Here is a 12,984-nt window from a genome sequence, read left to right as displayed (position 1 = left end):
AGTTCAAATAGAAAACTTGCCTCTCCCTGATATATTCACAGATGCCTGAAGATTTGGAATGCAACTACCAATCTTTGAAATTGTTGGATCTTTCCTATATTCAAATTTTTCTGAACCTAAATGAATTAGAATCTAATCCAAAAGTTAAATACAGGGGCGCCTGGGTGGCTCAGTTGTTAAGCATCTGCCTTCAGCTCAGGCCATGGTCCCAGGGTCCTGGGATCGAGCCCCGCCATCGGGCTCCCTTGCTTGACGGGAAGCCTGCTTCTCCCTCTCCCACTCCCCCTGCTCATGTTCCCTCTCTCACTGTCTCTCTCTCTGTCAAATAAATAAAATCTTTAAAAGAAAAAATAAAAGTTAAATACACTTAAAGGGACAAACCCAACAAAAACTATATACTTGATAAATTGATAAAAGACCTCAAAAAAATAGTCTTTAAGGACCTGTGTAACAATAATAGCTAAGTGTTACATACACATTAATCCCCAAAGCTCCCGAAAGTGTTCCCAAAGGGAAAGCTATTGACTGCATGGCTCTAACAACAGCAAGTTAGATTCACCTTGAGATGGTATGTTTACTGATTCACTCATTTAAAAGCAGAAAAAAAAAGTGAACAAATCAATGTTTGGTTACCAGAGACTTTGCTTCCAGACCAAGCCCAGAGGTTTCAAATGGCATCTTTATTATGAATGAAACGTGGTGGCTCCCCATCCACTATTTTCAGGCCATGGAGAATGTCCTTTCATGCAACCACAGGTTCCTGAGTGACAGGCCCTTATTATGGCTGTGGGAAAGTGCAGGAGCTGTGGGGCCTTCTAGGTGACTGCCTCAGCAGTGTCTGAGACTCTTCATTCTGGGCACAAAGCTCAACTGTTTGCAAATGCTAACCTCAAGTCAGTGTTCTGGAACACCAAGGATCAGGATGGCCTACTGGGGAAGGACAAAAGTGGCAACTCCAGTTGCTATCACTCAGAAATGTGGGTGTTTTGGACATGGAGCTCTGCTAAGAAGTACAAAGGTGGGCTGATCTCAAGACACCGGATTCTGGATGATGTCCAGTTAGAGAAATGATTACAGAACTGGGTATTAAGTAAGTTGATTTGGCAAACTTGTAACCGAAAACATTAAAAGGCATGTCTTACTAGTACTGAAGAGGGAAACACAAGGCCTCATTTTATAACAGACCACGTTCTCATTAGTAACCTTTCTGAAGTTAACAGATACAGAAATTTTAAGAACATCTACTAAACACACAGGGATTGGCATTTCCAAGTATCGCCAAGAGACTAAGTGTATGCACATGTGCTTTAATTTCAACAAGACAGGTGAGCAATTCTATATTGCAATTGCTTACGAACATATTTGAACACCTACTACAAACAACATCCACTGGGCTAAATCCATGTGGTATCCACAAGCCACTGTTCTCCACGTTTGCTCTCCTCACAGAAAGGACAGTGTGGACTCTAGGAACTGAAAGGAAGCAACATCAACTAAGAGATGTGCCAAGCCCTAGGAGAAAGCAGCTCACAGTCAAGGAGACAGACAAGTAAATGATAATACAAGGGATATGTGATAAGCCTACGTTCTAGAAAGCTGTGGGATGCAGAGGAGGGGCACCTGGACTGGAGAGAAGGGAGGCAGGTTGGCTTAGGGGCGTAGGGGTGCTGTTCCTGAGACAGATTAAGGCTGATGAATGAGGGCATGATGGTTATTAGGTACCCACTTCACTGGGCCATCAGATACCAGATGACCGGTTAAACATCACTCACTCTGGGGGGTCTCTGAGGGTGTTGCTGGATGAGATTAGCATTTGAGTCGGTGGACTGAACAGAGCAAACTGCCTCTGACCCGGCAATGTAGGTGGGCATCATCCAATCTGTTGAGGGCCTGACTAGAACTAAAGAGCCGGGGAAGGGTAAATTTGTTCTCTATTGGCTGGGACAGGCTCCCAAACTTAGATCAGGATTGAAAACATCAACTCTCCTGATCCTCAGACCTTTAGACTCTACAACTGGTGAGAAACTACACCACCAGCTCTCCTGGGTCCCTTGCTGACAGAGGCTGGGACTTCCCAATCCCCCAAAATCATGTGAGCTAATTCCTCACAATAAATCTCTCTCTGTATCTATATATCCTATTGGTTCTGTTTCTCTGGAGAACACAGATGGGCTTGACTCATAATAGGAACCAGTTCTGTATGGCTGAACAAAAAGGCCAGGAAAGAGAGAGAAGTGGTCAGGCCGAGGAGTCAGGAGTCAGGGCATGAAGAGAAAAGAAGGCCATGCTAAGGAGTCTGGCTTCTCTCTTAAAAGATTTGAAGATGGGTGACGTGACCTGACGTATAGTCTACAAAGACACTCTGGCAGCCGGGTGCAGGCTGCCTTGGGAAGCATGGTGGGAGGATACTATAGCAGGAGTTGATGTGCCCTGGACAGTGGCAGCAGGAATGGCCATAAGCGACTATCAAGCAGCATTAGGCAGCAAAATTTGGGTGTAAAAGAGTCACCAGAGATGACTTTGTACACTTTGAGCTAGGATGGTGGGGTGCTAGTAATAGTAATCATTAATCAAATTTTTATAATAGTATGGCTTAAGTGATGAAGATGATTTTGGTGAGATTTACAAGGCCCTCATCCTCAGGTACCTTTTGAATAATATAACTTAAATTATACTCATAATTGGAGAAGTCTCTTATAAGCTTCAAATTATTTGAAAATTGGCCCGATGACATCACTAATCCTGTTTAAAAAACTGATGGCTTTCTACTGTCCACATGGGACAAAGTACAATTCCAGTGGGTCCTGCTTGCCACTCTCCTTCAGAACAGGAGTCCAACCTCAGAACCTATGGCCTACATCCCAGCCCCTTCCCAGGCACATGGAATGGCCTGCTGTTCCTCAAATGGAACATGCACTCTTCTCTCTGGCTGGAAGTCTCATCTCCCTTGATGGGGGGGGGGGTTAAGCTCATAACTCATTTTTCAAGACCCAGGTCAAATGTCATCTCCTCATAGAACCCTTCCCGAGGGCCCCCAGGCAGATTACATGCTCCTTTTCTAAGAGTCCTTAATTGTGAACCCCCTACACCACAATTCTCATCACATACTATTACCCGTTTCCTGAACTTATCCATGAGCTTCATGAGAATGAAGACTCCATCTCGTTCTTCCTCCTATTCCCAGGGCTACTGAGCTAGAGGCATGGGGATCTGGTGGAGCTGAAGAGATTGACTGCGAGGTTGGAATGTTCAGTGACAAGTCTGCGAGACATTCTGAGGAGGGAGCTGTGGAGTTGTGCTAGACAGTCTCTCCTTCATAAGCTAAGGGTCTCATTCTGTGTTCGAAATTACCTCAGCAAAATGACAAATCACCTCATGGCAAAGATCTTTGGGTTGCCCTCAGCGTCAAAACCATAAATGTTAAATCTGTGAAGACCAAGCAAAGCTCTACTGGTTTTCCAGAAGCTTTACATACCAGTAAGTGACACAGTAGCTTAAGGACAAAGTCTCCTCTGTTGCAAATTTTCTTGACATGGTATTATGCAGACTGATAAAACACACATCAACTCACTTATGGGTGATACCCTCAGGCATGGCTTCCTAGTGCCCAACAATCTGCCCTTCTCTGGGAAACACACCATTACAGGATAGGGTTAGGGCAGTACAGAGGTGTGAAAAGCAGACATGAACTTGAGCAGTCCTTAAATGCAGAATGGCTGGCAAATGAGGGGACAAGCCACTGCGGAGGTGTCACCAGTGACAGCCACCCAGACAGGCGGTGCACTGAAGGCCCCAGGGCTGGCCCAGCTCCACCCCTCCCAAGTCTCTACTGTGCCACTGATTCCATGACATGCCTTTCAGCAGCTCTTCAAAAAACTACCCCCTTCTGCGGGCTTATATAAGCTTAAGTTAGTTTCTGTCAAGAGCAATGAAAAGGACCCGAATACCCACTTTGAGCCCTTTGGGTTCTGCTCACTCAGGCCATTTACTTCTCTCCCAGGTCTTGGCACCTGGACATCTCTCAATGAAAGTGCCTTTTTAAAATGACTTTCTTGCTCAACGTGACTAGTAGGCTCCTTTGGGAGGGCGAGGTCAAACACTTTAAGATTTGAGAGGGGGGTGGGTGAGGAGGGGCAGAGGGAGAGGAAGAGAGAGAATCCCAAGCAGACACCCTGCCGAATGTGGAGCTCGACAGAAGGCTTGATCCCACGACCCTGAGATTATGACCGGAGCCCAAACCAAGAGTCAGACGCTCAACCGACTGAGCCTCCCAGGCGCCCCAGGTAAAACACTTCTATGTCTTGTCCACATGCCTCATTTTGGCACTGTGCTCAAATAATTTATGGTTCAGTGAAGGACACAGACAATCCACCCAGAAAAGAGAATGTCTGACAAGATAGTGACGGTTTTGGGTCCTTACTAGCGTTATGGAGGAAGCCCGCTTTAAAGCACTGTTGTAGGATTTGTATCTTAAGACACGCCAAGGAACCTGGATTGCTCGGTAAAATGCTGTCTTTTTAGTCACTATGTTAATTACATGGTCACTGTGCTTGGAGCCTCACTCTTGACTCTGTCAGCATAGCACAGGAAGGGGGGAATCCACTTTTAATATTCTTGCCTGACAGTCTTTATAAATAACTGAATCTCTTATCTAGAATGTACTATAGTGGGGGCTCTTTCTTATTCTAACAGTATAGAAGAGTCTAATTTGGGGATTCTAAATGATTATGCCTATTTTTTCCTCTATTAGCTGCCTCTAAAGTACAGTCAGAAATAGAATCAGAAGTGAAAATTAGCAGGGTCTAGAGGACCTGAAGCACAATATACGTCTTTCCTATTACCATTTTCATGACAAGGAACTGAGTCAGAACAGTTAGAAAGGTCTAGAATTTTGCAAACATGGACAACAAAAGCCAAACAAGAGGGACATGGAATTTATTCCTTAGGTTACTATTGGGAAATAATCCTGGCCTTAGTTCAAAGCTACTGTCACTACAGTCACACCAAATTACTATTATTACCCTAGTGTTAGGAGTTTACTATTTCTCTGTGATAAAGCTGAAAGATCACAGGAGGGATCAGTCAGAGATGGTGGCTTGAGGGCTGGAGTCCACTCAGCTGTGGAACCCTAGGGAAGTCACATCCTTGTCTATAGCAAAGGGGGAACCATCTGTCTCCAAGGAAATGGAGGGGGAAGAAGCTGTAAGCAGCGTTAGGATCTGCTCTGACTCTGTAGGAAAGAAACAAAAAGTGCTAGAATTTCACAATTATTAACCTTAGGAGAAACTTATTTGACAGTTCTGTAGCAAAACCCTGAGTTGGAGAAGAAAAGGATGGATAAAGATTGATGAAGGGAGGAGAGAGAGAGAGGGAGAAAAGGACTTTTCACCAGACTGTGGAGGGGAGAGCTAGTGAGGAAGACCATCAGGCTTGGGGGGGGCGGGGGCGGGGAGGTGCTCTCTGGCACCTTTCAGACTATGCCTACATGTCACATGGGTCTGGACTGAGGCCTGAGGACAAGTACACAGCACTCCCTTAAATATTCTGGTCTAGTCCAAGTGGTTTACAATGGAGCTGCATCATGTGTGTGTTTATCATACGTTCAACTATAGCAGGTGGCAAAAAAAAAGAAAAAAAAAGCATTAACCATCTTATTGTGTGGGCAGTTCTAACTGCATTCCACTGAATGTGTGAGTGAATGTGAGGGGCAAGATAGGTGGTCTTGGGGTCTATGTGCCCCTCAGAGTGGGAACGTCTCTCTGGGCCAAGAGTGGTTTTAGTGTTTAGAAATCAGAAGGCCTATACAGCCAGTCCCTACATGAAAAGCAGCCATGCTGTCTGGTGTTCAGCTGCAGAAACCGAGAGCTTTTCTGATCTGGAAGACAAGCTGGCTGGGCTAGACACCTCAAGAGCTACAGCTTCCACCTTGGCGTGTTTCTAGGGGGCTTACCAGTGAATCTGATCACACAGATCCTCCGTGACCTTCTGAACTCCTTCTCAAGCAGATGTTGTGAGCTTTCTTGCCTCCTGACTTACGCTCGTATCACTTCCAACATGATGCCCTTTCCTCTCCTCTCCACCTACCCTAAACTCTAAGCATCCTTTCCCCTTGCACTCCCAAATCTTCTAGCTTCCAAAGGCCTCCTCCAAAGGAACATCTTGCTCTTGGCTGACGCATCCCTTTGGTGACCTGTCACTACCATCTTGTAATGAATCTTAACAATATTTAAATCCTGTGAAACACGTGATTAACTTTACCCAACGCAATTCTCTTCAATCTTGTCATCAGGTATGCTCCCCGAGAGCAGCAATCTCACGGCACCCAGAAGACTGAGTGCTAAATGTATTTGGTAGCACAGGCCAGCAGTTGAGAGCACCGGCCCTGCTACCTCCTGGCCTCGGGCAGGTCATCATAATCAAAGGAAGAGAACATAAAAACCCAACTTGTTTCACGTGTGACCACTCAGGCAGTTTCAAACGTGAACTTACAAATGCTGATGGCAGGAAAAGGACCCCAAGCTCATAGGAACGGATCATCAGCTGGGTGCCGTTCTTCTCTAATGCTCCCCATGCGGCCTTGGACAGATTTGCGCTGCAGGGACAAGGACACAGGGAGGGCGGACTCAGTGAGGCATTTCAGCTCAGGTCAAACTTTCACAGCTGCAAGAGCATCGGTCAAAACCACAGATAGCTGCAATCACATTCATTCAGTTTTTGGCAGAGTTGTGCATTTTTCAGAAATGGAATACTAAATCCTGCTGTGCTATAATCCCCAGGATTTATCTAATTGTTAATTTGGGGCAGCTTCACCCTTACCTGCGTTTTCCCCGAGGACAGCTATTAAAATAATTATCCTTTTTAGATTTTTTTTCTTCTGTCTAAAGTCCTTTCTTTCCATGACTCAGGTGTAGCCTGGAGGTCTGATTTTATTATACGCCAAAGTAGCATTTAAGAAAAAATTATGTTAATATGATCTTAGGTAGTATCTTTTTTTTTTTTTTTAAAGATTTTATTTATTTATTTGAGAGAGAGAGAATGAGAGAGCACATGAGAGGGGGAAGGGTCAGAGGGAGAAGCAGGCTCCCCGCTGAGCAGGGAGCCCGATGCGGGAATCGATCCCAGGACTCCAGGATCATGACCTGAGCCGAAGGCAGTCGCTTAACCAACTGAGCCACCCAGGCGCCCTGATCATAGTAGTATCTTAAGCTTCACATTCTTTTGCCTTTGGTTTTGGGCCAGGAAGTGCTAAATTCTACTTTCAATCTAAGGAAAACAGGAGGGCAGTAGACTGGCATTTGTATCCAGAAAGAAACGGTGTGTTCAGAACCCTGTTTTACGTGGGCAGAGAATCGCGGGTATGCCTAAAAATCACAGGAAGCCCTGGACCTGACCGAATGGGAGGGACCTAGACACTATCGGGACGCAGATGTGATCTGGACAGGAAACAGATCTAAGCTCTTGAGGCATCAGCTCTAGAAACATGCTCTCCTGCACCAAACCAGGCCAAGAACCCTCACCTACCAGTTAATTAACATAAAACCACCATAATGGTTTTTTCCCAATGAAGCTCACCCAAATTGCCTATTTTCAGAATAGGGAATATTCTCAGCTATTCAGACCCTTACAGTCCGACTTCAAGGACAATGGAATTATTTCAAAAGTCGTTCACTGGGCATCAAGTATTCTTCCAAAGAAAGTGCTGACCTGGCATTACAGGAATCACAGAATCAAAGAGAGCAGTAACCAAGAAAGGTGAAAAGTATGATCTTTGTTCAGGGTCCTATGAGAACAGACAAGTACTATGGAAATCAGAGCTTAAAAAGTGCTAAAAATAATTAAGCTAACTTAAAGCATACAGACAGACCTGCCTACCTTCTTTAACGGCGGACCATACTGAGAACAACAAACTCTACTTTGTTGCTCAAGGGCCACAATCATGAACACCGCCGTCTGTGATGGATCACAAAGATGGAAAATGCAGGGGAAGTGGGGAAGTTCACAATAAAGTGGTACTATGACTCTAGGAAAACTGTTTTCTTTAGAAGTCCAAGAGGACGCCCCTCACAAATGGACAGATCATCTAAGCAAAAGATCAACAAGGAAATAAAGGCTTTAAATGACACACTGGACAAGATGGACTTCACAGATATACTCAGAACATTCCATCCCAAAGCAAGAGAATACACATTCTTCTCTAGGGCCCATGGAACATTCTCCAGAATAGATCACATCCTGTCACAAATCAGTTCTCAACCGGTATCAAAAGATTGGGATCATTCCCTGCATCTATTCAGACCACAATGCTTTGAAACTAGAAATTCAGTTTTTGGCAGTGCTGTGCATTCACAAGAGGAAAGTTGGAAAGACTGTACAACTTGTGCATTCACAAGTTGTACAGTCACAAGAGGAAAGTTGGAAAGAACTCAAATACATGGAGGCTAAAGAGCATCCTACTAAAGAATGAATGGGTCAACCAGGAAATTAAAGAAGAATTAAAAAAATTCATGGAAACAAATGAAAATGAAAACACAACTGTTCAAAATCTTTGGGATGCAGCAAAGGCGGTCCTAAGAGGAAAGTATATAGCAATACAAGCCTTTCTCAAGAAACAAGAAAGGTCTCAAATACACAACCTAATCCTACACCTAAAGGAGCTGGAGAAAGAACAGCAAATAAAACCTAAACCCAACAGGAGAAGAGAAATAATAAAGATCAGAGCAGAAATCAATGAAATAGAAACCAAAAGAACAGTAGAACAGATCAATGAAACCAGGAGCTGGTTCTTTGAAAGAATTAACAAGATTGATAAACCCCTGGCCAGACTTATCAAAAAGAAAAGAAAAATGACCCAAATCAACAAAATCATGAATGAAAGAGGAGAGATCACAACCAACACCAAAGAAATACAAACAATTATAAGAACATATTATGAGCAACTCTATGCCAGCAAATTAGATAATCTGGAAGAAAGGGATGCAATCCTAGAGATGTATCAACTACCAAAACTGAACCAGGAAGAAATAGAAAACCTGAACAGACCTATAACCACTAAGGAAATTGAAGCAGTAATCAAAAATCTCCCAAGAAACAAAAGCCGAGGGCCAGATGGCTTCCCAGGGGAATTCTACCAAACATTTAAAGAAGAATTAATGCTTATTCTTCCGAAGCTGTTCCAAAAAATAGAAATGGAAGGAAAACTTCCAAACTCATTTTATGAGGCCAGTATTACCTTGATCCCAAAACCAGACAAAGACCCTATCAAAAGGGAGAATTACAGACCAATATCCCTGATGAACACGGATGCAAAAATTCTCACCAAAATACTAGTCAATAGGATCCAACAGTACATTAAAAGGATTATTCACCACGACCAAGTGGGATTTGTTCCTAGGCTACCAGGTTGGTTCAACAGCCGCAAATCAATCAATGTGATACATTAATGAAAGAAGGAACAAGAACCATATGATCCTCTCAATAGATGCAGAAAAAGCATTTGACAAAGTACAGCATCCTTTCTTGATTAAAACTCTTCACAGTGTAGGGACAGAGGGTATATACCTCAATATCATAAAAGCCATCTATGAAAAACCCACAGGGAATATCATACTCAATGGGGAAAAACTGAGAGCTTTCCTTCTAAGGTCAGGAACATGGCAGGGATGTCCACTATCACCACTGCTGTTCAACAAAGTACTAGAAGTCCTAGCCTCAGCACTCAGACAACAAAAAGAAATAAAAGGCATCCAAATTGGCAAAGAAGAAGTCAAACTCTGACTTTCTGCAAATGATATGATACTTTATGTGGAAAACCCAAAAGACCCCACCGCAAAACTGCTAGAACTCATACAGGAATTCAGTAAAGTGGCAGGATATAAATTCAATGCACAGAAATCAGTGGCATTCCTATACACCAAGACAGAAGAAAGAGAAATTAAGGAGTCGATCCCATTTACAACTGCACCCAAAACCATAAGATACCTAGGAATAAATCTAACCAACAAAAGGATCTATACTCAGAAAACTATAGAATACTCATGAAAGAAATTGAGGAAGACACAAAGAAATGGAAAAACGTTCCATACTCATGGATTAGAAGAACAAATATTGTGAAAATGTCTATGCTACCTAGAGCAATCTACACATTTAATGCAATCCCTATCAAAATAGCATCTACTTTTTTCAAAGAAATGGAACAAAAAATCCTAAAATTTGTATGGAACCAGAAAAGACCCCGAATAGCCAGAGGAATGTCGAAAAAGAAAAGCAAAGCTGGTGGCATCACAATACCGGACTTCAAGCTCTATTACAAAGCTGTAATCATCAAGAAAGTATGGTACTGGCACAAAAACAGACACATAGATCAACGGAACAGAATAGAGAGCCCAGAAATGGACCCTGAACTCTATGATCAACTAACCTTCGACAAAGCAGGAAAGAAGGTCCAATGGAAAAAAGTCTCTTCAACAAATGGTGTTGGGAAAATTGGGACAGCCACATGAAGAAAAATGAAACTGGACCATTTCCTTACACCACACACAAAAATAGACTCAAAATGGATGAAAGACCTAAATGTGGGACAAGAATCCATCAAAATCCTTGAGGAGAACACAGGCAGCAACTTCCTCCTAAAACATCACCAAAGGCAAGGGAAGCAAGGGCAAGAATGAACTATTGGGACTTCATCAAGATAAAAAGCTTTGCAAAGCAAAGGAAACAGTCCACAAAACCAAAAGACAACTGACAGAATGGGAGAAGATATTTGCAAATGACATATCAGATAAAGGGCTAGTATCCAAAATCTACAAAGAACTTATCAAACTCAACACCCAAAGAAGAATCCAATCAAGAAATGGGCAGAAGACATGAACAGACATTTCTACAAAGAAGACATCTAAATGGCCAACAGACACATGAGGAAGTGCTCAACATCACTTGGCATCAGGGAAATACAAATCCAAACCTCAATGAGATACCACCTCACACCAGAGTGGCCAAAATTAACAAGTCAGGAAACAACAGATGTTGGCTAGGATGTGCAGAAAAGGGAACCCTCCTATACTGTTGGTGGGAATGCAAGCTGGTGCAGCCACTCTGGAAAAACAGTATGGAGGTTCCTCAAAAAGTTGAAAATAGAGCTACCCTACGACCCAGCAATTGCACTACTGGGTATTTACCCCAAAGATACAAATGTAGTGATCCAAAGGGGCACATGCACCCCAATGTTTATAGCAGCAATGTCCACAATAGCGAAACTATGGAAAGAGCCTAGATGTCCATCAACGATGAATGGATAAAGAAGATGTGGGGTATATATACAATGGAATATTATGCAGCCATCAAAAAAAAAAAAAGAAATCTTGCCATTTGCAACGATGTGGATGGAACTAGAGGGTATCATGCTAAGCGAAATAAGTCAACCAGAGAAAGACAAGTATATGATCTCACTGATAAGAGGAATAGGAGAAACAAGACAGAGGATCATAGGGGGAGGGAGGGAAAAATGAAACAAGACGAAACCGGAGAGGGAGACAAAGCATAAGAAACTCAATCTCAGGAAACAAACTGAGGGTTGCTGGAGTGGAGGGGCATGGGATGGATGGGGTGGCTGGGTGATGGACATTGGGGAGGAAAGGTACTATGGTGAGCTCTGTGAATTGTGTAAGACTGATGAATCACAGACCTGTACCCCTGAAACAATACATTATGTTAATAAAAAAAACAAAAATAAATAAAAAAATAAAAAATAAGTCCAAGAGGATAGCTTGCTTATAGATCTCTCACCCATCCATAAAACACGGTGACCTCCTGGGCAAAGCCACAGGTCTAATGGCACAACCAACCAGTGAGCGTGAGGTGGAAGCAGTCTCTTGTTGAATATTTTCCCCACTTTCTAGGTTACCGCCTGATCGCTCTCTTGACTTGTAACATCTAACCATCACAGGCCAGAGGTACTTTCTGGAAGGCCTGTTTTCATTCTTCACTAACTATTCATTTCAACAACTGGAGGGCTTAATCCAAGGTAAAGATCATTGGAGACAACGAAGATACCTGTTCAGGTAGTTTCCTCCAATCCCTTCTTTGTATTTAGCATCTAATAAAGTCCTAAGCATCTGGAACCTTAAACTATATTCTGAATAATTATACTGAAAGTCACTTGTAAGCTGTCTAGGTGATAAATCAGTATTCCTTGAAAAAGCATCTTTGATTATTTTTTTTATATCTGCACACACTTTGTTCAGATATAAAAAGGTACCTAGGGCAGGCAGAACAAAGGGATATTTTTCCCAAACTCCAGCCCTGCCTGCAGTGTGTGTGGTGTAGACGGGCACCTGCAAGTGTCTAGCAGAAACCCAGGGTCTTGTGAGGTACAGTGACACCACAGGGCAGCTCAGGACAAGTTCTTTCACTACCAAAACTTCAAAGGAGTTCTAGCTGTGGCCATTGCTGTTACTCAGGGTCACTTCTACCCTGTTCCCTGTCCTTGTTGTTTTCTGTTGCCTCCTGCTGGATGGAGCTGCTCTCTCCTCTGCCAGCGCTCAGGTCTATTTTGTTGTTGTTGCTGGGTGTCAAATGATGCTTCACCAAAGTGGGTTGAGGTTTTTATTTTCTGTTCTTTAGGGGTATGGAAGGATTCTGAAAATTGGACAATTCCAGAGGGTGGGATCCTGGATGTCCAAAGTTGTACTATTCCACAGAAACTCTGTCCAAGCTGTTAAGTGAGGTGAATAAAACAGTGGCTTCTTGGGAACAGGTGTGTGGCAGTCATGGTTCAGCCGGAGAGGCAGAACCACTAGAGGAGTGTGTATGAAACAGAATACGTATTAATTTACAGGAATTTAACTTATGTGATTGCAGGAGCTTCTAAGGCAGTCTCTAAGGGCCATCTTTGCCCTGAAGCTGGAGTTTGAAGTCTACAGGGTTAGCAGAAGCCAGGAAAGATAGATATACAGCTAAAGCCACAAGCTAGAACCATAGGCAACAAGG

At 43.2% G+C, this 12,984-nt stretch overlaps 1 protein-coding gene across 9 annotated transcripts in view; it reads right to left on the bottom strand.

Moving 5' to 3' along the window:
• The window catches only part of TDP1 (tyrosyl-DNA phosphodiesterase 1), an 87,658-nt gene that overhangs the window by 15,198 nt on the left and 59,476 nt on the right, over window positions 1–12,984 (bottom strand). For 8 of the 9 annotated variants that reach the window (XM_045901394.3, XM_064571469.1, XM_064571464.1 and 5 more), the window contains one exon: window positions 6,490–6,592. The exons of the other annotated variant lie outside the window; for it this stretch is intronic. In XM_045901394.3, coding sequence (XP_045757350.2) covers window positions 6,490–6,592 — 103 coding nt within the window. The remainder of the gene's footprint in view (window positions 1–6,489; window positions 6,593–12,984) is intronic. 9 annotated transcript variants of the gene reach the window in all.

The sequence above is a fragment of the Mirounga angustirostris genome, unplaced genomic scaffold, assembly GCF_029215605.1.
Source record: "Mirounga angustirostris isolate CCGP_5_RB_7025 unplaced genomic scaffold, mMirAng1.0.hap1 SCAF_9, whole genome shotgun sequence".
NCBI lineage: Eukaryota > Metazoa > Chordata > Mammalia > Carnivora > Phocidae > Mirounga > Mirounga angustirostris.
This window is presented reverse-complemented; position numbering and strand designations above follow the sequence as displayed.